We start from the raw sequence: 22,171 nt of genomic DNA, 5'->3' as shown, positions 1-22,171 counted from the left end.
TGCTCTTCCAGCACAACTGCACTTATAGTGTTAGTTGTGGTTCATCTAAACAAGCAAGTGGGATGACACAGTCTAGTAAATGGAACTGAGAAGTAATGCAAAATAATTCACAATTTCAAACAATATGGTTCAGGTTATTTTTTTATGTTTCTCTTATTTCTGAGTAAACACATTGAAAACATATTTGTCATCTTGGAACAGATGGATCTAATTTTGTGACGTCACAGCTATGTCATAAAGTAGGAGTCACTGGGCAGGCACTTATGATGCAACATGCAGGGGATTATGACATCACTAAGTGAATGAGTTTCAGGAAAACCCTGCACTTGGGAATTCTGGAGAACTTTTATTCAGGCAAATTCTTGTTATAGTGAATAATGAATGAGAGAGATGCAAGGTGCACCTCTCAGACAGATTGTTGTCTGGACAAGCTTTTCATGGAATGTTATTCCACAAAACATCATCCCATCTGTAGTTATTCTGCTTACCAGGTCTCTCTCATACGTATCCCCTCTTATCCACAGCTTAGATGCAAAGTTATTGTTATTACATGATCTAGTTGCTGAATTGGGCTACTTAAGTGTTGCAGTTGTACACTTGATGTTCTAAATAGTAATTTTTATTTGGGATTGTGTTTTCACTACTTAAAATGTACCACACTTTTTAAAGGACCTCTTGGGGAAAACATTTAGTGTATTGTTTGGATCCTTTTCCATCCTTTTCTTCATTTTGGTAAAGAAAAACACTGGCCGCAGTTTCTGTTTGTTTAGGAATTTAAGAAACCTGTGTTCACTTGCTGCTGTTTCTCTTTCAGACTATCAAACCCCAAGCGGAAACAGAGGAGAAGCCAACAGAGATTCATACAGTTGCTCCTCCTGCACCACCCAAACCAAAACGAGAAGAAAACCCACAGGTACTAGTACAAATATCTACAATATCCTTTTGTGGGGTTGGGCAGATATTTTTTTAAAAAATCTCTCTTTAGAAATGCTTATTTTCATCTACATTTTAATGCCGCTTTTCCTCTCAAAAGAGATTCACATTCTTCACAGTGTTATTGCTGCAATGAAGAGGTCTATATGTCTGAGGAATGCTAAATCTAGCCACAAATTCCTGTTCACCAAATATTTTCAGGGCTGGAAGAAAGAATGCAAGAGCTCCTGACCTTATGATAATGATGCATGTATGTAGCACTTAAGGGTGTTCAAAGTGCTTCATGTTTTCTTAGCAATTTTTGCAATAACCCTGTAATGGAGGCCAGTATTAACACCCCATATTCCAGAAAGGAGGCCGAAAGAATCTAGTCTTGCTTTAAGTTCTTGTCTAAGATAAGGCTTGAACAGTGGCTTTTCCGGCTCGCTCTACTGTGCTACATACATAGATATCTCAAATTATCCTTAGTTCTTTTGAGTGTTCAGATTGCATCACGCACGGCAACTTCTCCAATCCCACAGCCACATTTTAAACATGTTTCAGTTGGCCTTGTTTGACTAAGGAAAAGTTGTATTCATAGAATCATAGAATCACAGAGTTGGAAGAGACCACAAAGGCCATCCAGTCCAACCCCCTGCCAAGCAGGAAACACCATCAAAGCATTCTTGACATATGGCCTTGACTGCCCCTCCCCTTGCAAAGGTAGCATGGGGGCTAGGATGGCTCTGCTTAAGGATGTCCCAAGAGACTTTGTGCAGGGATGTCCAATACAATCATCTTACACACACACACACACACACACACACACACACACACACACACACACACACTGGCCTTTCCTGAAAGCTGAGAGTGTCCTGACACCTTGGCTTGAAGGTCCTCCAAGTGTCTCTAGCCCTCCCTTCCCAGGCCTTTCATGATGGTGCCCCTTTTCATAACCTTTCCTGTTATGAAACACCAAAGATGAAAATACACCCTGTGAAAAATCTCATAATTATGGTTTGTATAACAAATAATAAGACCCAAATTATATTCACATAGTAGCTATATTGTACTGGTGCATGTTTTAATACCCATACAAATTTAACGATAAATCTACAGCTCGCTGGTAACCATCCATTTCAACAAACAGGGTTTTTGTTTAAGCAATCTCCTGAACATTTGCATCATGTAAGTTTGAAAATGACACATTATAAATAACATAAATGCCTGTGGATTTTTTTCCTGTGGGACAATGACACATTTAAGTGAGTGTGTGAAGGTTCCCTCAGCTGTTTAAAAGAGAGATTGGGTGAGTTTATTCTTTCCTTGGGTGAGTGGAGTTATAATAGCATTTCAGACAGCTTGTTTTCTATGAATACCTGCAACTCAGAAAAACACTTCTGATGAAATGGACTGTAGTCCATGGAAGCTTCTACCATAATAGATTTGTGAGTCTTCAATGTGCCACAATTCTTTCTTTTTTTCCTTTTCTTGCCGCAAGAGGCTAACATAGCTATCACCCTGCAAACCTTTCAGAAAGCGCAAGCTAAGAAACCTGGATTCTGGCAGCTTGAGCAACACACAAAATCAACTGGAACTAGAGAATCTCCCTCGGGGCCCATTTAGACAATATTCTACCATCAAAATTCTGATATTTTTTTTAAAGGGGGAGATCTTGGTTTCCCCCTCTGCGAAGGGGAAGATATTAAATGAGCCAAGAGAGTTCACTTTTTACCAATTTACTTAATATGTAAGAACCTGAAATACTTTTTTGCTTCACTGTGGCTGTCCTTTTGCAGTCTGTGTGATTCATGCCAAACATTGTCTCATAGGTCTAGTGTCTCTTGAAATATAAAACACGGTTCATGGAGGTAAGAAATAATAAACTGCAAATACTTGACCTGAACAGTTGTGCTAGATGAGATGAAAGTGAACTACTGCTTTTTGAATCTCACGCTTCTCATGCCCTAAAACTTTTTATAGCAGTCTAAGAATAGCATAACTTGGCTGTCTCTTTAAAATAGATGCATACAGCTGTGATGTTCTGAGCAAACAGCTTATGCAGCAATCATCTGGACAGTTCAGAAATCCTTGCTTGTGCTGGAAGGCTTCCGTGTTTTCAGGTTTCAAGTAATCTGCAGTTAGATAACTATGGCTTTCATAATTCAAATCACACTATGTTCTATTTTCACTTTCATAAAGTGTAATGTTATTTTTTTAAAAAAAATATTCATTTATACATTGCTTGATTGTAAAAACAAACCAACCTCAAAGCAATTTACAAAAAGATAAACCGTAAAATCATGAGAATTTTACAAATATCTGATACACATGCAAATTTATACAGGGTTTTTAAAAATGTATTTTTCAAATTAATTAGTTTTGAATGGACAACAAAGGCCTAGGGTGAAGCTGAACTGTTAGGTGTGGAGTTGGGGGCTATTTGTAAACAGTGGTCAGAGGAAGCTGAAATGTGGAGTAGTACAGCCAATGTATCTAATTAGCAGTGGTAATTCACAAAGCAGTTGTTGATCATACAGACATCCTAGCATAGTTATGCCAATTATCTTATTCAGTATGCTAACAAATATTTTGTCTTAGGTCAGTCCACAAGTGATAGCAATGTACTTGATGTATTGTAATTCAGCAGTTACAGGTGCAGCTGGTTTTAAATTGGTGGTTCTCTGAAGCAACACTTGTGTCTGCATCTTTTAACTCCCAAGTCCATGCTTCTGGGAACCCTGGCCTAGTCAGGCTTTAGGAATCACCTATATGCATTTATGTTGTCCAGCCTTTATGCGGTTGCTGTAGAAAACACTAGTGTACCTGCTGCGTAAAGACCTCTAGGAGACTGACGGCAGTGTGTCATTTTATGAAGTGCCATTTAAGATAGTACATAGGTGGTGCATGTTTTTGAAGAATTGCTCAGTGAAAATTGTATTATTTTTTTAAAGCTACTATTTCACCTTAATAGAAGTTTAGTTCATCTTTTAATTTGAGTGAATTGTTTTCTTCTTCTTTTCTGATACAGAAACTTGCCTTCATGGTGTCTCTTGGACTGGTTACACATGACCATCTAGAAGGTAAGAAAAATGACTATGGCTGCAGTCTTTGCACACTATCAAGGAAAAAGTTTATTTAACTTAATAGGGCTTACTTCCAAGTAACTAAGTTTAGGATTGAGTTGCATAAATTATTCCAGAGCTCTGGAATTAATGTAAAAGTTTCAAATATTTCTGCTTAGAGTGCATACTTTCCCATGTATCAAAGTTTAAAATATCAGTTTAAAAATGAAATATTTTCTGTTCAAGGTTATGGATTGTTTCCTGGACTTGAAAAAATGACCAATTAGGATGATGATCCTAAATGCTAGTCTGATTTTTAGGTTTCTGACTAGGAGATCTAAGGCAGGCATCCCCAAACTGCGGCCCTCCAGATGTTTTGGCCTACAACTCCCATGATCCCTAGCTAACAGGACCAGAGGTCGGGGAAGATGGGAATTGTAGTCCAAAACATCTGGAGGGCCGAAGTTTGGGGATGCCTGATCTAAGGCCACAAATATGCCTGATCTAAGGCCACAAATATGGTTTCTTCAATATGAGAACCACCACAGTACTATTTTTCAAATAACTTAATTTCCTTTATCAATTAATTAGCACATTGTTTAAATTGAGGGAAATTAATCTGACTGGCAGGCTGGATCCTGGGTTCCCTCAACCCTGGCAGCGATTCTGCCAATCAGCTGATCTCACTATGAAGTCAGATGACTGATTTTTCATTTCTGTGCGACAAAGTGTGCTGCAAAAGAAAACATGAGGCTTGAAGTTTTCGCCCATCAGCTGAAATTCAGTGACTCCAAGCCTACTTTTAGGGAAGCTTTTATTGTTTAATAAATTATTGTATTTTAAAATTTCTGTTGGAAGCCGCCCAGAGTGGCTGGGGAGGCCCGGCCAGATGGGTGGGGTATAAATAAATTGTTGTTGTTGTTGTTGTTGTTGTTGTTGTTGTTATCACTTTCTGCACAGCGGATCCATCAGTCCACTGCAGTTCCATCTGCTCCACTTTGAACAACAGGGAGCATGCTTTAAGCTCTCAATTGTGCTTTGGCAGCCACATCTCTACCTGCCCTACACCTGTTGTCACATATGAAGTCAGGTGTGCAGCACATGGGTGTGGTTTGGAGAAAGTTTGCAATATTTTGATATGAAGTTGCTGTAATCCACCTTTGGCTCATTGCATTGAGAAATACTGGGATATAAGTAAAACAAATAAATCAGTCTTCAAATACCTCCCTGCTTCTGTCAGAAATAAGTTGCCAGCAACAATTTTTTTTGTGGCATAGAATGTGGAAGATAAAAATATCAGCTGAGAGCTTTTGGAACAGCAGGAAATGCTTTCTCAAGCTAATTTACTTTCTATTACTTCACTTTCCTCTTTACTTTCAACCCATTTATATAATATGGATGTTTCTTCAGAATTAGGTTTGCATAGAACGTTTCAGAAACCATAGTTCCTGACGCCTAACTTGCTCATACTAGATATTGAGGTCTTTGTGCCCTTTACAAATGCTTTTATTTCTACCCTTTCCCCAAGAAATACAAAGTAAGCGACAAGAAAGGAAACGAAGGACAACAGCAAATCCAGTGTACAGCGGAGCTGTCTTTGAGCCTGAGGTAAAAAAATTTGCTTATAAAATAAGTAAATGACTTGCTGAAAAGCATTTTGCTCATTGCTTCAGCATTCTAGGTGTATGAAAGCAAGCACATTCCAAGCTAGACAGTGGGACTGTCATCACTTAAGAGAGCATGAAGGACAATTATAAATGGAAAGAAGTTTCCTACTTTATACTTTCTTTCTCTTATATCTTTCCTCCTCCTCCTTCTTCTCTGGCATGATTGCAGACTTGGCATTGAATTATTTCTCTCATCACAAATGGGATCAGCATTGCCCGTAATTGTGTGAAAGGCTAGCCCTAAATGGCCTCGGTCCAGTATACCTGAAGGAGCGTCTCCACTCCCATTGTTCTGCCCGGACACTGAGGTCCAGCACCGAGGGCCTTCTGGCAGTTCCCTCGTTGCGAGAAGCCAAGTTGCAGGGAACCAGGCAGAGGGCCTTCTTGGTAGTGGCGCCTGCCCTGTGGAACGGAACGCCCTCCCAACAGATGTCAAAGAGAAAAAACAGCTACCAGATTTTTAGAAGACATCTGACTCCCTGTTTAGGGAGTATTTTAATGTTTAATAGATTACTGTATTTTATTTTCTGTTGGAAGCCGCCCAGAGTGGCTGGGGAAACCCAGCCAGATGGGAGGGGTATAAATAATGTATAAATAAATAAATAAATAAATAAATAAATAAATATTATTATTATTATTTATAGCCTTTCTACAGGGTTGTATCCAAACGCTGAAACGATAATGGACATAATCTGAAGAAAGTTAAACCTACATTTGATTCTTACTGAAATTTATGGATTTAAGTGCAAAAGCTTGTTTGCTTCAATGGGTCTCAACACTTGTGTTCTTCCAGATTTTTTATATAGTCACTCTGTGTGTGTGTCTGTGTGTGTGTGTGTGTGTGTGTAGATGTAGCTGTCACTCGCCAAAACAGTTGACTAACTACTTTGTTCCTTTCTTCTGTAAAGCGCAAGAAGAGCGCAGTCACATACCTGAACAGCACAATGCATCCTGGGACACGTAAACGAGGTAGGTGTCTCATAATAGCACCTCCCTGTATGTTTATTTCCCTTTCTTTTGGATTGAAATAAAACAATATAGAAAATAGTTTTGTGGTACTGAATACACATAGTAGGTATGATGTAACCCTGGTAGGCAGCTGCTCTACAGAAGCATCCTTTGTTGGTAGGCTTTGAGGGTAATCTGGAATGAATAAAGATATAAATGGGAGAATTGCCTGTATGTAAACTGTCTCTGGCCAGTAAAGATTCCCAACCCAGATTAGTAAATGTAACCCGTCATGCAGACTAGAAGGGAGATGCCAAGGTGGTAACTGAGCTCCCATTCTGAGACTCTTCCTGTGTAGTGGCTAAGTGCGTTTGGTCCTATGTTAGGACTCACTGTTTATGAAATTATTCCTTGTGCTGTTAAGAACATGTTCAGGTTTCTTTGAAAGGCGAGTTACTTGATATTTGATGAAATCGTGTGGCAACCATGGTACTCTTAAAATTATTACAGGGATGCTTGCAAAATTCTTCCCACACGAATTTTCTCCTTAGATTTCAAAGTTCTGAATTCTTGATCTTGCTGGTGGAATGGCACCAGTAATTTGCCATTTTCCCTTTTTTAACGTACAGACTTTGTTTAGGCTGCCACACATGCAATTCACTAGTTTTCCATTTGCATACTCTCCCCCCCCCCAACTTTACAGTTGATTAAAATACTAACAAAAAAGGCAGTAGTAACACGGTCATATCTATTCATGTGCCCTAGTGATCTGTAAACTGTTAAGGGTTAGGAGTCATGTTGCAAATGGAAAACTCTGGCAAACTGCATATAAGGCAATTCTGAAATGTATTTTAGAAATTATCCATGTAAAACTATAAGGCAGGTAAAGCAGAGCATGGGGCAGTCAATCCATGGAACAAGAATAGAACTTGGGATATCTATTTTTATCCCTTGATCTAAACTGTGCTGCTTCCACTGTGAACAATATATCTAGTATTAAAGGAAAGAGAGCCCAGTTGAAACTGAGATGGTGTGAACTGTGGAAGGTTTGCACTTCTTGAGGAGGGAAGGTTTCTGCATTCTCCCTGCATCTTGAACCTTTAAGTGTTGTTTGGTCTTCAAGAAGCAGATGATGCAGTTTTTGAAGTTTTGAGATGAAGCCCTCTGCTTCAGTAGTTTGTGACGGCTATCGACATGGTTGAGTTCAAAAGAGGTTAAGTTAATTCCTAATGCTTTAGGTGACCCTAAAATCACCAGAGAATGTATGTTGATGGCCAGGAATCAGAAAGGTACTATATCATCAATGCTTGTTGCCAATACACTACCAAGCATGTCTGTTTTGTGTTTGAGACAAGTTACTACTGATCTGCTCTCGTGTGCTGCCATATCGTGTGCTAAATATCATGGGTGAGCACTGAGTGCCCTTTCTGTAATGCTTTCTAATGTTTCCTCTGCTCCTGGGCTTATTGTTCAAAAACAAATGGCCAGGTCAGAGGACATAAGTTGTATAATACTTGATATTTCAAATGTTAAAAGGTAAAATCACTATGTACCTAGTAGGATGGTGTGTTCATGCACATGAGTGTTTGGGTGAGTTATTAGGTAGCTCAGCAGTTTCAATAGAGTGTATTTGTCTCTTTCTGCTTAGCCCACTGATTTGAATTTCCTTGAAGTGATAGTGCCTGGTTTTTGTTTACGTTTTAGCCTTTGGCAGCTTTTGGCATCTTAAAAATAAGATGGTGGTCTCATTGCAGTTTACATGGAGCAGGCTTTACTTTCCCCCAAAATTGCCGCCATAACTGCTCAGTTCAGCTGTTAGTGCATTTCCCCAGGAGATCAGATGTTCCTTTCCTTGCATAATTTGTTTCTCACCTGAAGCAAAATTGGATGTACTGGGTTTTTTTGCACTGATGTTGGCTTTCTGTCCCTCAACACACAGAGGGCATTGGCCTTCAGTGCCACTTTCCATCAGAGTTGTTAGGTGTCATTTACTGAAGATGATGATTACTATGCATGTTTAATTTGATCTTCCTGCCTCTTTTCTCAGTCTCTAGCTTCACTTATTGACTGCTTAAATATCTTAAATATCCTCTCTGAGTGTATGCCTCTCATCAATCATCAGAGTAGTGGTAATGCAAAAGACAAATATTGGTGTCTCCTACAGTGTTGTGATTTCACTTGGAATAATAGCACACTTTATCGTGAGTTATATCTTCCTACAGTCAGCAGGATAGGATTTTATCTGAACTCTTCATACTTGCAGATTTGCTTTGTTGAGGCTTTCTCCCACCTAGGCTACCGTACAGCTCCTTTTGCTGAGAGAGATCTCATGGGGTTGCAGGCCGTGATTTTCTCTGGCATTTGTGGAATGTTGTGAATTTTTCTTAGCACAAAGGTGGTATTTAGATTTAGGTTTCACCTTAGGCTCATTGAGGGTGATTTACCAACAGTCATAACAATGTGATGGAGATACCATGATAAACTAGAGTGGTAGAAATCATGGCAGCTTTCCTTTGCCAGTGGAATTTGGGGGTGGTAAGTTAAAAGTTAAAGACATTAGTGTGGTTATATAGATATATTGGGAGTAGCGCTCTTTCTGGACGCATGTGTTTTCTCTCTTGTGATACCATCCTTCCTTACACAATTCTCCTTTAAGTGTCTTAAAAAATAACTTTACAGTCCTTACTTGGCTTTCTTTCACTCGTGACTATAATACTAACTTCTTCTCTGTACTACATCACTTCCTTTTTTCCATGCTAGCCAATGAGGAGCACTGGCCAAAGGTATGTAAGATTATTTCCCCTCCCCTTTTTGTTCCCTTTTGTTAATGTGTAGGTCGTCCACCTAAATACAACACGGTGCTGGGGTTTGGGGCTCTGACCCCCACATCCCCTCTGTCCAGTCATCCTGACTCCCCTGAAAATGAAAAGACAGAGACCACATTTTCTTTCCCCGCAACTGTTCATCCTGTGTCCCTGCCCAGCCCCAGCTCCACAGACGTAAGTAATTCTTCCTGAGAGGTTTGCTGTTCAAAGGGACCGTGGAGACTTCAGAATTTGGTTCTTTAGATGCACTGGTATTATGGTAAACTGCAATAATATGACCCCCTTCTTCAGGCCCCTACACTTCTTCTTGTACCTTCCCACCTCCACCCCCCAAAACTCTGGAGTAGTATATATGTAGTATATGATATCCACAGGACATGCCAGAATGTTCATATCATAGAATTGTAGAGTTAGAAGGGCAAATATTTCAAAGTTCCATAAACCCTTTGCAGATGCACAGCGATGCAGTGAATTAAAGACAGTGCATATGTGATGTATTTCAGCAATCTAGTGGCAGAAGGGGAACGGATCCTGTCACACAGAAGCCTTAGGAACAATTACGTATTATTACTGAATAAAAAAATTCCTCATGCACACGAAAGCTCATACCAAAATAAAAACTTAGTTGGTCTTTAAGGTGCTACTGAAGGAATTTTTTAATTTTGTTTCGACTCAGACCAACACGGCTACCTACCTGTAACTTGTATTATTACTGAATCAATAAAGTAAGGAGGAATTCTTGCTCAAGATAGTTGGACACAGCGTTAAGAGGAGTCAGAGTGAGTGCCTTCACTGACACCTGGCAGTTGCTTCTCGTTTATGGATTCTGCATACCTATATGGGGGAAAGTTTTCTTTTCTGTGAAAGTATCCTTCTGGTATGTGAGCCCAGTTGCCTATTCTGCCAGTTTAGCACAGGCTGTTGCTGAATTAAAGTTGATCTAACCCGTAGCTGATCTGCAGCACTGTCTGTTTTTGGAGAGTGGGGGAGTAATTTTTTATTACTCAGAAGGGAGGTAAATCCATCCTTCTCATGACAGCTGGGTTGGAATTGGAAGTTCTGGACTCACGACCTTGGTCAAGTCTCATCACTTCTCTGTACCTTCGTTTCCTCATAATAAATAGCTCCATGGTTGTAAGACCCAACTAATGAACACATTTTACACACAATCAGACTTGTATAACTTCTATGTTCTAGTGGGCTGCACTAGATGTTCCTCCAATGTGTTTTTTATGCTGCTGAGCTAAAGAGCCTCTGCATCTCATTCATGAAATATGCAGCTTGAGGATTGCTCTAACTTACATAACTGTATCTGTAGCCTCATTGTTGAAGCAGTCAAGAATAGCCAAATCAGGAACACCATCAGTATCTTTTCTGCACTGCTGGGTATTGCAAAAGATAAAATCAACAGGCAGCATTCCTACAGGATGCAAGTTCTGTGTTAAGAGCCATAGTCATTCATTCTCTAGGTATTGTATTATTCATGAAATCTCCGAACTATCAGAACAAAATAAAAATAAAATAGAAAAATTTCTTCCGGTAGCACCTTAGAGACCTTAGAGTTTGCGCTGTGGTTAAATCACTGAGCCTAGGGCTTGCTGATCAGAAGGTCGGCGGTTCGAATCCCTGTGATGGGGTGAGCTCCCGTTGCTTGGTCCCAGCTCCTGCCAACCTAGCAGTTCGAAAGCACGTCAAAATGCAAGTAGATAAATAGGAACCGCTACAGCGGGAAGGTAAACAGCGTTTCCATGTGCTGCTCTGGTTTGCCAGAAGCGGCTTTGTCATGCTGGCCACATGACCTGGAAGCTATACGCCGGCTCCCTCGGCCAATAATGCGAGATGAGCGCGCAACCCCAGAGTCGGTCACAACTGGACCTAATGGTCAGGGGTCCCTTTACCTTTAAGTTTGTCATTGGTATGAGCTTTCGTGTGCATGCACACTTCTTAGAGGTGCTACCGGAAGGAATTTTTCTATTTTATTTTTATTTTGTTTCGACGGCAGACCAACACAGCTACCTACCTGTAACTAAAACTATCAGAAGGCAGTAGTAAAAATTGATCCAAACAAAGAGGACTTTCCTGCTGATTTAGCATGGTGTCACACATACACACGAACACATTCTACTTCCTAAGAATTATAACAGGTTTGACAAAGGTTGCTAGATTCTTGAGCACATTTGTTTTATAAAAAAAGCACTAGGACACTGAGCTCATTGCCATTCCAGTTGATGTCCGTTGCACATTTTTACATAACGTTCTGAGCTTTTGATAATGATGTAATTCTGATTAGCCGTCAGCCTTCAAGCCTAGAGTGTTTTGTTAAATATCCATCCACCAAACATGTACACACATCACATGAATGTATCGCTTCCTCCAGAAATTCACTTCCTATTTCACTTCGGTGGTGTGGTTTTTTGGGGAGAATTTATGGTAAATAGGTTTGTTTTCAGTTGTGGCCCTCTACTCACCAAAGACTTTAATCCAACATAGGATTCCATTAATGGAATGGGGGCAGGCATTGTTTGCTGGTTTCCCCCCATCTCTCTGCAGTCCCTAGACCTTCCCTAGTCTGCTCCAAAGGATTGTGGAGATTGAAGAGGCAGGTGGCCCCCAGAAGATTATGAAAACTGCTTCCCTTCCATTCATGGAAACCTCTGCTGGTGCAGAGGACTGCCCAGTAATGGAGAAAGACAACTGAGTACAACCTTCTGATCTTGTTAGCTTCTGAATATCTTTAACTGCCATAATTAGTTACTCAGATTGAGATGCTCAGTAGGTTTGAGCTCTACTTCAACAGGCGCTCTAGGGGAAGGATGTGGGTTCTGTGGCCTTCCAGATGTTGCTGTACTCAAACTTTCATTGGTCCTGGCTAGCACAGCTAGAGGTCAGGGGATTTTGTAAATTAGTTCAGCATCATTTGGAGAGCTACATGCTCCCCACCCTGTTCTAGGGAAACCTCATTGTGTTTGTCCTCCATGCAATCACAAAATACAAGGGGGAAAAAGTAGGCCTTTTGAGTTTGGGCAGTCATAAGTGTTCAAGAGATACATGAAAGATTAACTCTGTTGAGTGGACAATATGAAACTGGTTGTATTATTATAGGTTGAACTACTTTAGAACCCAACAACGCTCAAGTCACAGGGGATCCAACCCCCTTATATTTTGTGAAACTCAGCTGCTACTACTACTACAACACTGTAGAAAGCTACAGAGAGGAGTATGACTGACTTAAAAGCTGGGTGGGGGATTGAGGGATAAAATGTGAGGTTTTCATTAAGCCCCCCCTTCCCCCCATAATTCGAACATTGGAATCCAGCACTCATTTGATATGTAGAACTTGCAAAATCAAAGCATCTTTACATGCCAAAGTCAGGATAGCACACTAAGTTTAGGAATTAAGAGAGGTTTCCATCAAAGTGTGAAGGCTTGGTTTTCAGTGTCAAAGTTTAAGCCTCAGCTAATGTTTGTGGGTAATATCCCCCCACCCACCCGTGGTTGGTATTCTGGCATCATTTAATATGTATTCTTAATAAAGTTAGGCACATTAGCATGCTATGTAAGGCAGTAGAAAACATCTGGCATAATTCAAATCCTACCACTGCTCAGTTTGATATGGAAGATTGAATGACATATTTTAAGGAGGCTGTGGCACTTTTATTTCTTTCAAATTTTATCCCTGTATTCTGAATTTGAAGAAAGCTTTAGAGATTGGGATTTGGATGTAGCAATTTGCCAGAGCAGCCCTCGGTTGATTGAAATTCATGTATTAAGCCATTTTCTGTTACCTTATTTCTGTTCTTTTTAGCTCTTTCTCTTTCTGCATTTCTGTACAGTGATCTACAAATAAAAATTGTAACTATGAGATGGTAAAGGCAGAAGGAAAGAGAGAAAAGGAAACTAAATGGCTTTGCTACGAATTTTGCATCATATGGATTCTCCTAAAGGGAAGAGATAAGGAAGGGAAAGTAATGCAAAGAGTCATGCAAAACTGAAATGTTCTTGCTATTAAAACTAGTACTGGGGCCTTTGTTCATGTTTTGCAGCTGGGGGTGGTGTTTTGGTCAAGGTTTTCTGTTTCTTCTATCGAATGGCCAAGTTTACGGAAGATAAATCAGAAAAAGTATACCTATTACTGGATACTGCAGTGATGCACCAAGGTTAAAGTTATATTAGGCATTAAAGTGGTGCATTAACTTAATTTTGCAACCAGTGCCTTCTACTTCCAAAATAGTGAAAAGATGATGGCACATGAAACCTAAGTATTTAAAATGCTTAAAGTTGAATACTGCACATTTCTTAGGAAAGACTGTAGCGAGGTAGCACCCAGGTGAAATTATGCTTATGCTCATGCTAAGCATGCCCAAGCATTCCATAGCCTTTTGCAAACAATAATTTTATTGCACGGTAAATATGCAGATCTTACTCATATTTGCAGAGAATCCAGGCAGCCTTTCTTCTCAGTGCTGTTCCCCATATATCGCACCTTGCCAATGTGTAGGCCACAGTTATTTTGCCAATAGAAAGCATTAATTTTATATTTTATCTCTGGCCCCCACCTGCCTAACCCATCCCCTTGCTTTCCTGTTGTGATTTGGCATGCTGCGTGGAATGAGGCTGTACAAATGTCACAGGCACCTAGAAATGACCATGACTTCACTGGTCACAATTGGTAAAATTTTCTGCTCCTATAGCTGGGCAGATTTTGCTTATTTGCTTAGAGGCTTATCAATCCAGTGTGGTCATATAGCCGTTGGAAATAAAGAAATACAATAGCAGCAACAACACCACAGCAAATCTCTCTCATCCATCATGGTTAATGAAATCACCTTTTATTTCTTGTATATGTGTTGGTTTCACTCCTCTCCAGCACTGGAATATTCATATTCCCTATTTGATTTATGTACTCTGTCCCCAAACAAAATAAGCACCTCAGTATAGTGGGCTCCTAGTGTTGCATCGGGCTACTATTGTTGGATTTTAAATTATTAGTTGCTTACTACAAAAGTCGAATAGAGCAATCCTAACTATAGAAAGGTAGCATCAATAATGCTGGCATGTTACACCGGCAAAAGTTACCCCTATTCCAAACTCAGTTCAGAAGGAATAGGACACTCTTTGCCAGCTACGTTGGCTGGCCTGCTGGGTCACTTGACTGAACTGGAAGGTGTTTGGAAGAGGTGTAAGTAAGTCTCTCCTTGCTCTGCCACATCTCCAGAATGCCCCCTTCTGGGGGGAACTTGTGCTAGTGTAAGTTATACCATCTTAAGATCCACCAGCTGAGCACCCATTGAGATCTGCCATATCCAAATTCTTTCATCCCAGTGGATCCTAGGTTTCGATTGCACTGCAAGTGACTTGCAGTCTTTTGGTTTTTAACTTTTTTTGTAACAAAAAACAGAAGCTAAAGCTTATTGGAGGCATTCTGCGCTACCAGGTCCACCTGTCCCTTAACTGACAGCAGTGGATCCAGGAAGACACTCAGACTATGGACCTTTCAGAATAAGTCTCACCCTGGTGAGAGCAGATTGCATGCCATTCACCTGGTCAGAAGATCCACCTGCTAATCCTTCTTTGCTGGATTAAGACTCATGTCATTGGTTGGTCCTCATCCAGTCCATTATCATGACCAGGCACCAATCAGCACATCCACTGCCTACCTGCAGAAGATGACATAAGAGCTGTGTGTCATCAGCATGGTGATGACAGCACACACTCAAACGCTGACTAATCCCACCCAGCAGTTTCATGCAGACATTGAGTAGAATGTGGGTGACAAGTTCTGCACCTCCTGGAGAACTGAACCTATTGCGGCACTTTAAAAATGTTTTCCATACATTTTCCCCACTGGGACTTTCAACCCACATTTAATTTCACTTACTTGGAAATGAGATTAGTGTGATCCTTAACTATATAAATGAGTGATCTGTGCCTTATAGTTTGAAATTGTATTAGGGTAGACATGGTGGCATTTGAAGAAGCTGTGGCCCTAGACGTTCCTTGTGGTTCTTTTTTGACTGAAGAAAGCGGATCTAATCATCAGGCACCCTTTGGTAGTTTTCTTTCTGTGTTTCTTGAAAAGGATATTATTTTGGGGGTTTCATTCACTTAGGACTTTACTTTGAACTGGAATTTAGTTTTCAAAGTTTGTAAGTTCCCTCTCCCCCCTCTAATTTTATAGGGTGATATCCATGAAGATTTTTGCAGTGTTTGCAGGAAAAGTGGGCAGTTGCTGATGTGTGACACGTGCTCACGTGTGTATCACTTGGACTGTCTGGACCCACCTCTGAAAACTATTCCCAAGGGCATGTGGATCTGTCCCAAATGTCAAGACCAGGTATTGTTTGACACAAAAGGGGAAGCCTCTTACAATGGTTCTCTGCTTTGGTCAAAATGGGTGGGGCACATGGCTTAGACTTTGAGAGGGTGACAATACCTGAAATGGCCTCACAAATTCAAAGCCATCAAACATTTGCCTTTCTGTTCCACATCTCAGGGTACTAAAGAGCCATTTATTTGCCGTAGCACAGCTCGAAGACTTACAGGGAAGATTTCCTTTGATCCATAGGCACTCGCTTGCATCTTTATTTCTCCTTCCACAAAATAAATACAATCTTAGCTTCATTCTACAATACATGTGTTGGAGAGTCCAGTATTTTAAGGTCTAGGGCAAAGCTACATGCTGGAAAACCAATGTTTGCGTGATAATGCAGGGACACATTTCACAGGTGAGAGTTAGCAGGCATGAGATAGATGCTAAATCTTTCCCCATAGCTGGCTCTGAGAGCAAAAATAAGCCCAGCTGGGGAGGAATGTTTTGTGATGAATAACCACATGATTAAACACCCGTCTCCCACCCACCAGTTCTCTTCTGGAAATGCCCCCCTACTCCTGCATCACTGTTAACCAACAAAACACATTTGTGGGAAATGCACGTTTGCCAAAGTAACGTGTAGTTTTCTCCACAGAGACTGCTCTTTGCTATCAGAGTGTTTTTCCTTTAGCTAATTAGATCAGCAGTTTGTGAATCATGAAGTCACAATCCTCTCTACTGGCGAGTTTTAAGATCAGATATGTTGTCTCTTCATTCCTGTTCAGCTAGTTAAAATTTCATCAGCAGACAATGTTTGTAGATGCAAGGGAATGTACAAAATTGCTGACACGGTGATTAAACAGGCTTCCCTTGTGGGAGGTTTAGCACAGATGTGTGAGTATTTCATGCTATTAAATCTTGAGGGTCTTCCCAAACTATTGTGGAGGTTTTTGTGTGTGCAGTAAATACAATCTTTACTTGCTTGAGGTGTGTGTTGAGTTGTGGATCAGGCATCTTTTCTGGATAATGTTTCTGTTGAAGAATTTCCCCAGTACTCAAACCTCAGTATTCATTTGCTTGGAATTTCCTTCCCCGCTCCCCATTTCGGCATACTATTGTGAGTGCTGTGTATAAGCTAGTTGTGAATATCACAGGCACATATGTTTTAGTGATTAGTAACACAACCCCCCTTCTTCCTACAAGTGCCTCACTATTTTGTTATCCATTTAGGGATTTATTTTTTAATTAATTCTTTAGGGGCTGAATGCTTGCCTGCTGAAACAACCAAGCATAGAAATGATCATTTAATTGCCTTCATCTTGTTTTTTAATGTAGACTTTAAAGCAGCATGGCTACCCTTCCTTGCCATTTTATGAAATGTATGTTTTTTGTTTAGTTCTTGAAAGGTTATGTGTTATCCCCATGCAAGTGATAGCACTGCAGCACAGTCTTCCTCTCCCTCCTTTTGATATGTGGACATAGTCTGGTTCATTTCTCTATCCCATTGGCCTCCCACATCCATCACATGTCAACAAAGCATCAGGCTTCTTGTCCCGGACCAGAACTAGCAGCAACCCAAGAGTAGAACAAAGGGGGATTTTAAGTTGTTTTGTTGCCTGGGGAGGGCCGGAAAAAAAGAATGGCATTGATTTTAATAGTTGTGAAAGAAACCCTTTAGCGTGTGTCATCTTTCCTAGAGGTAGAATGTGTCAGCCAAGTGTTCCTTCTCCTTTCTTTCAGATGCTAAAGAAAGAAGAAGCAATCCCGTGGCCAGGAACTTTAGCAATTGTTCATTCATATATTGCATACAAAGCAGGTAAGAAAACGGTGCAGGGCTTGGCTTGGTTTTCTTTTCTTTGGAAAATGTTACTTTGAGGAAGGGAGTAGGATGTTTGTTTTCAGAAGGAAATTAAGAGCTGACTGCATGATAACCCCACTAATGAAATGGATATGACAGCTTCACCTGACTCTCTTTATGTCTGTACCTGCAGCTTCAGGTATGGTCCAGTACTGGCTTTCCATTGTGCAAAAGCAGCTGAGAGATCCCATCTGCAGGGCATAATTGATACAATTGATGTATTCTCTTCCACAGCAAAAGAAGAGGAAAAACAGAAATTACTGAAATGGAGTTCAGATTTAAAACAGGAAAGGGAGCAACTAGAACAGAAAGTCAAACAGCTCAGCAATTCTATAACAGTAAGTATTGCTGTGCTAAATGATGGTTTGTTTATCCTCTGTGTTCCGCTAGAAGCTACAGCCGTGAATCTTAGAAAATGACTGTTTACTGTGACCAATCACAGTATCAGTTCTGAGCCGTGCTTCACCACAGCTTTGTTGTGGTGGTGTTTTTTTAAAAGTCTCAGCGGCTTCTTATGTTTGTTAGAGCTTCTTTATCTCCGCCAAGTCATAGTTGTAATCTATATGCTGTAGTTGTGGCTGTGAAATAGCATTTGCTTTTTTTGAAATCTTTCGTTTGCTATGTCGGCCATATTTGGTATGGGAACCATGTTGTATCCACCAGGTGCTTTGACAAAGAATCTGTTTTTGCAGTCTCTTGTGGATCTTGGGATCCCTTTGCTTTAACTTTCATTCTCGTTTGGGCCTTTTTTTAATGAGCACACTCATTAATGCAATGTCGTTCCAATCTGCTTCAGAAATGTATGGAAATGAAGAACACCATCCTGGCAAAACAGAAGGAAATGCACAGTTCATTGGAGAAGGTAAAACAGTTAATTCGCCTCATCCAGGGCATCAACCTTTCAAAACCCATAAACTCTGAGGGCAGTTCCGTCGCCATCTCCAACGGCATGGACTCCACCAATAACGCAAAGGCTGCCACCTCCACCCCAGCCTCTTCCCCCTCCCAGAGCTGCATGGTGAACTGTACCAAGGGCGACGAGACTAAATAACATAGCACAGGAAGAAGGAGCCGGGGGAGATGGCGGCAAGGCAGAAGAGCAAAACAAATAAACTCTAGAAAAGAAAAGCTGGATTTCTTCTGGAAAGCGCAGAACTCTTTGGTTCCAGAAAGAGCGCGAAGAGGCTTTGTGCCAGGCGGCACCAGAGTTGCCAATCGATCCTCCTTATTCTGTGTGTACGTGCAAAGTTTGGACCATGTTACATGAATAGTGCCAGCTGGAGGTTCTTTGCCAGCACCATGCCAAGTTAAATAATATATTTACTCTTTCTCTCTCTCTCTTTCTCTCTTTTACACCAGTGTGTGCCTGCAGCAGCCTCCACAGCCACTCTAGGTTTGTTTTGTTTTTGTTTTTATTTGGGGGTGGGGAGCAGGGAGGAGGAGCAGGTTTCAAATCTTATCTGCAGACCAGTTTGTTTAGCTAAGGAAACTTCAAGTCCAAAGAGCCTGTGGGCTTTTCCTGTTTCTGAATTATCCGTACTACTAAACCAAAAATCCAGAAATATGAATTAACAAGTCCTAGGGTCCAGAGGGGTGGGGTGGTGGGAGTGGGGACCAAGCCTATCCAATAAGCAGTATTCACTATTGTTTTGACAGGAGAGACAAAAAGGAATGGGGAAGGGTTTTTCACTAAGTATCTAGTGCACACTCAGGCTGGGGATTACTAGATTGGCAGCTTTGGGTTTATCCTCTTTTTTTTCCAAATAGACAAGTGAAATAAATTGCTGGTTTGGGCATCACATTGGCCCAGGAAGCTTTTGCTGAGGAAGAGGAGAAGGGATGGGGACTAATATAATCAGCCTGGGGTTTCAGAAAAGCGGGTCACGACTGAAATGAAAATTACAACTTTTTTTTTGTACACTTGTCAAACAAAAGCGATATTCCAAACAGTACAGCACATGTCCCAAACATATGGCCCAAATAGTAAAAGAAAAGAAAAAATTAAAATGCCTGTTTCCTTTGTTTCCTTTCTCTTTTGGTTACAAATGTAAGGAATAGAAAAGCTGTTTTTTTCAGGCTGACAGTCCAATTAAAGAGGTAGATGGGACCTTGCATGGTATAGATTAGAAGTAATAGTGTCAGTGAGATACAGTGAGTCTTTGTGAGTCCGTGTGTCATCGTTTTGGGCACTGTTTTTTATGCAAGGGCGAAATCTTTGTATCTGGGGGAAAAACAACTTTTTTAAATTAAAAAAGAAAAAAGATATTGAGGTCTTCCTAGTGTTACTTAAAAATAAGATCAAGGTAAGAAACATTGTAAAAATTACAAAAGTGCTATTTGTTTCCTAAACAAGTGATTTCTATTAAAAAGGTGTCAGAACTGGAGAAAATGCTGTGTACTTAGAATTTTTTAACAGAGGTTTTGCTTATGATGTTGCCATTTTGCTGTGTTTCTGTTTGAAAAATGCCTTGGGGGTGAGTGTCAAGAGATTGTCATGCCACTCAAATAGCCTGCAAGGTTGAACTGCATCCAATCTGCAAACCTTCCTCCAACTGGTGGAATCTCTCCTCTGTTAAGCTCTCCTAATTAACTCTTGTGCATTGGCATTTTAAAATCTTTGTCATTATAGCACCTAGATTATAGGGAGAACGTGGAGACAAAGGAGTTTAGCGTTGAGGTCTGACTCTGCTTAGCACAGCTTGTCTGTCTTCTGAAGCAAATTGTCGCAGTAATTTCATGCTATTAAAATGCTGGTGCTGGACATGAGATGAGCGAGTCTGAAATAGCCACCTTTGCATAGACAAGTGCAAACGGCCAATATTTCATACCCTTTCACGTCCACGGCAGCACTCACGTTGGCGTAAGTCATGGCAGTCAGCCCGGGTCCATGTTAGAAAGTCTCTCCTCTGTCAGACAGCCAGTGATGGTGCTGCTGTGCTTTCACTATTCTGTGTTGAAGAACTATGCATCCTAATGCACTTTATTTACATAATCATCTGAATTTTGTTCCTGCCACTAATTGTTTGTGGCGGTTTCTTTACTTCTAGCCTCCAATCTTGTCCCTCGAGGACTCCTCAGTGACACTCAGTTATGCTCACGGTCTAGCAGCTGATCTTTTATCACTATACATATCAGTGAAGAGCAAGGACAATTTGTGTCAAATAGCCTTAGCTTTACGTTTGAAAAAGATCAGGCCTTACCATTTGACTTTTGATACTCCGTAGTGAAGTTGGCAGCTTTCTAAGTACCTGGTGTTATTAGCAAGTAAAGCCAGAAGGCAGCCAATCAGGAAAATTGCTCAGAGGAAATAACACTTTTTATAGCAATACACAGAGCAAAGTATCATGTTTGAGGGGGCATGTTTGAGAGACCTTTTCGTCTTGTGACCTGCCAAGACAAATGTAGCCCGTCAGATAAATCTCCTGGTTTTGCCTGCCTAGGAGTACAGCAAACAAGCAACCGTGTGTGTTGGGTGGGTTTGCATTCGACTTGATGGGTCACGCAATTTGCAAACCTACATTTAGATATTCTGAGTGTAATGGGTGAAAAATAGACAAGTCCTCATATTTCAGGCCAGAAGCTGGCTTTCCAGCAGCAAGGAACAGGAGGAAGCCAATTACCCTCTTCTGGTTGAGAAATTGGTGTTGGCTGTTGACAGAGGCAGGCGAATGGGATTTGATTTCAGCTGTTCCCATGTTCATGTGGCCCTTCCTTCCCCTCACCAAACAGACTTGCCATCCTTGTATTCTTTTCCCTTAAAGCCATGGGTTCGTTCAGAATGGCCACACATGCATGAATTTGGGCAATGGCCACCATGCCCTCTTAGCCTATGATGTAAGGTGCAGGGAGTGCAGAACTATTCGCTTTATCTTAAACATGGAACAGGTGCCAAAAATAGTGATCTTGTGTTGAATTCTCTGCCTCCTTTGTGTCTTGCTAACCCTGCAGTGTCATCAGGCCATGAAAAGTTGTACCACACAGTGCAGAGAGGGAAGACGAGAGCGCAGTGCAAGGCTGTTGTTAGGGGAAGGGGAAGAGAGTCATGTGTTGATCTGCCCTGAGGAAGGGGCATTTGTTTGCTACCTTCCACTTTTAAGCAATTTAAAAACTGTGCCTCAGCAAAGTAGTATTAATAACATGCTATCTTTATGCCCCCACGTTGGGGCTGACAGTTAGCCCCTGGTACTTTCTGAAGGTAAAACAATTTATTATACTAAGGTCTCCCATGTGTTGAAACGGTGCTTTGGATTTAGCTGTGGGTGGGTTTTTTGGGGGGGAGGGGTTACTTTACATTTGGCCTCTCTTGACTAGTGACATCTGTAATATAACTTTGCTGCAGCACTGGAGTGATGAGCTAGTTTAAAGTAAAGAGCAGCAAGGTACTCTTGTGAATCTTTAATTTTGTCATTCTTCTGATTTTGTGTGTACTTCTCTCCTTGCCCCTTCTCCCCCGCCTCGCTGGCGTCTCCTGGCCTGGAAATGCCACCAGCTAAGTTTGAGGAATTTGGCTTCTTGAAAATATAGCAAAAGGAGAAAATAAATTCTGGGCATGTTTTGTCTGGCTGTGCAGAAAGATCCTTGCT

At 40.9% G+C, this 22,171-nt stretch overlaps 1 protein-coding gene across 9 annotated transcripts in view; it reads left to right on the top strand.

Moving 5' to 3' along the window:
• The window catches only part of PHF21A (PHD finger protein 21A), a 172,620-nt gene extending 152,643 nt beyond the window's left edge, over window positions 1-19,977 (top strand). For 4 of the 9 annotated variants that reach the window (XM_088669312.1, XM_035115643.3, XM_035115652.3 and 1 more), the window contains 9 exons: window positions 815-913; window positions 3,947-3,998; window positions 5,509-5,588; window positions 6,556-6,616; window positions 9,431-9,594; window positions 15,599-15,754; window positions 17,471-17,546; window positions 17,823-17,926; window positions 18,385-19,977. In XM_088669312.1, the coding sequence (XP_088525438.1) occupies window positions 815-913; window positions 3,947-3,998; window positions 5,509-5,588; window positions 6,556-6,616; window positions 9,431-9,594; window positions 15,599-15,754; window positions 17,471-17,546; window positions 17,823-17,926; window positions 18,385-18,639 (1,047 nt within the window). In that variant the 3' untranslated portion in view covers window positions 18,640-19,977. Of the gene's footprint in view, window positions 1-814; window positions 914-3,946; window positions 3,999-5,508; window positions 5,589-6,555; window positions 6,617-9,355; window positions 9,379-9,430; window positions 9,595-15,598; window positions 15,755-17,470; window positions 17,547-17,822; window positions 17,927-18,384 lie in introns of all 9 variants that reach the window. The other 5 variants (XM_035115670.3, XM_035115679.3, XM_088669318.1 and 2 more) reach the window with 2 other exon arrangements.
• Window positions 19,978-22,171: the final 2,194 nt, after the last annotated feature.

The sequence above is a fragment of the Zootoca vivipara genome, chromosome 1 (genome assembly GCF_965207765.1).
Source record: "Zootoca vivipara chromosome 1, rZooViv2.hap1.1, whole genome shotgun sequence".
Classification (NCBI taxonomy): domain Eukaryota; kingdom Metazoa; phylum Chordata; class Lepidosauria; order Squamata; family Lacertidae; genus Zootoca; species Zootoca vivipara.
This window is presented reverse-complemented; position numbering and strand designations above follow the sequence as displayed.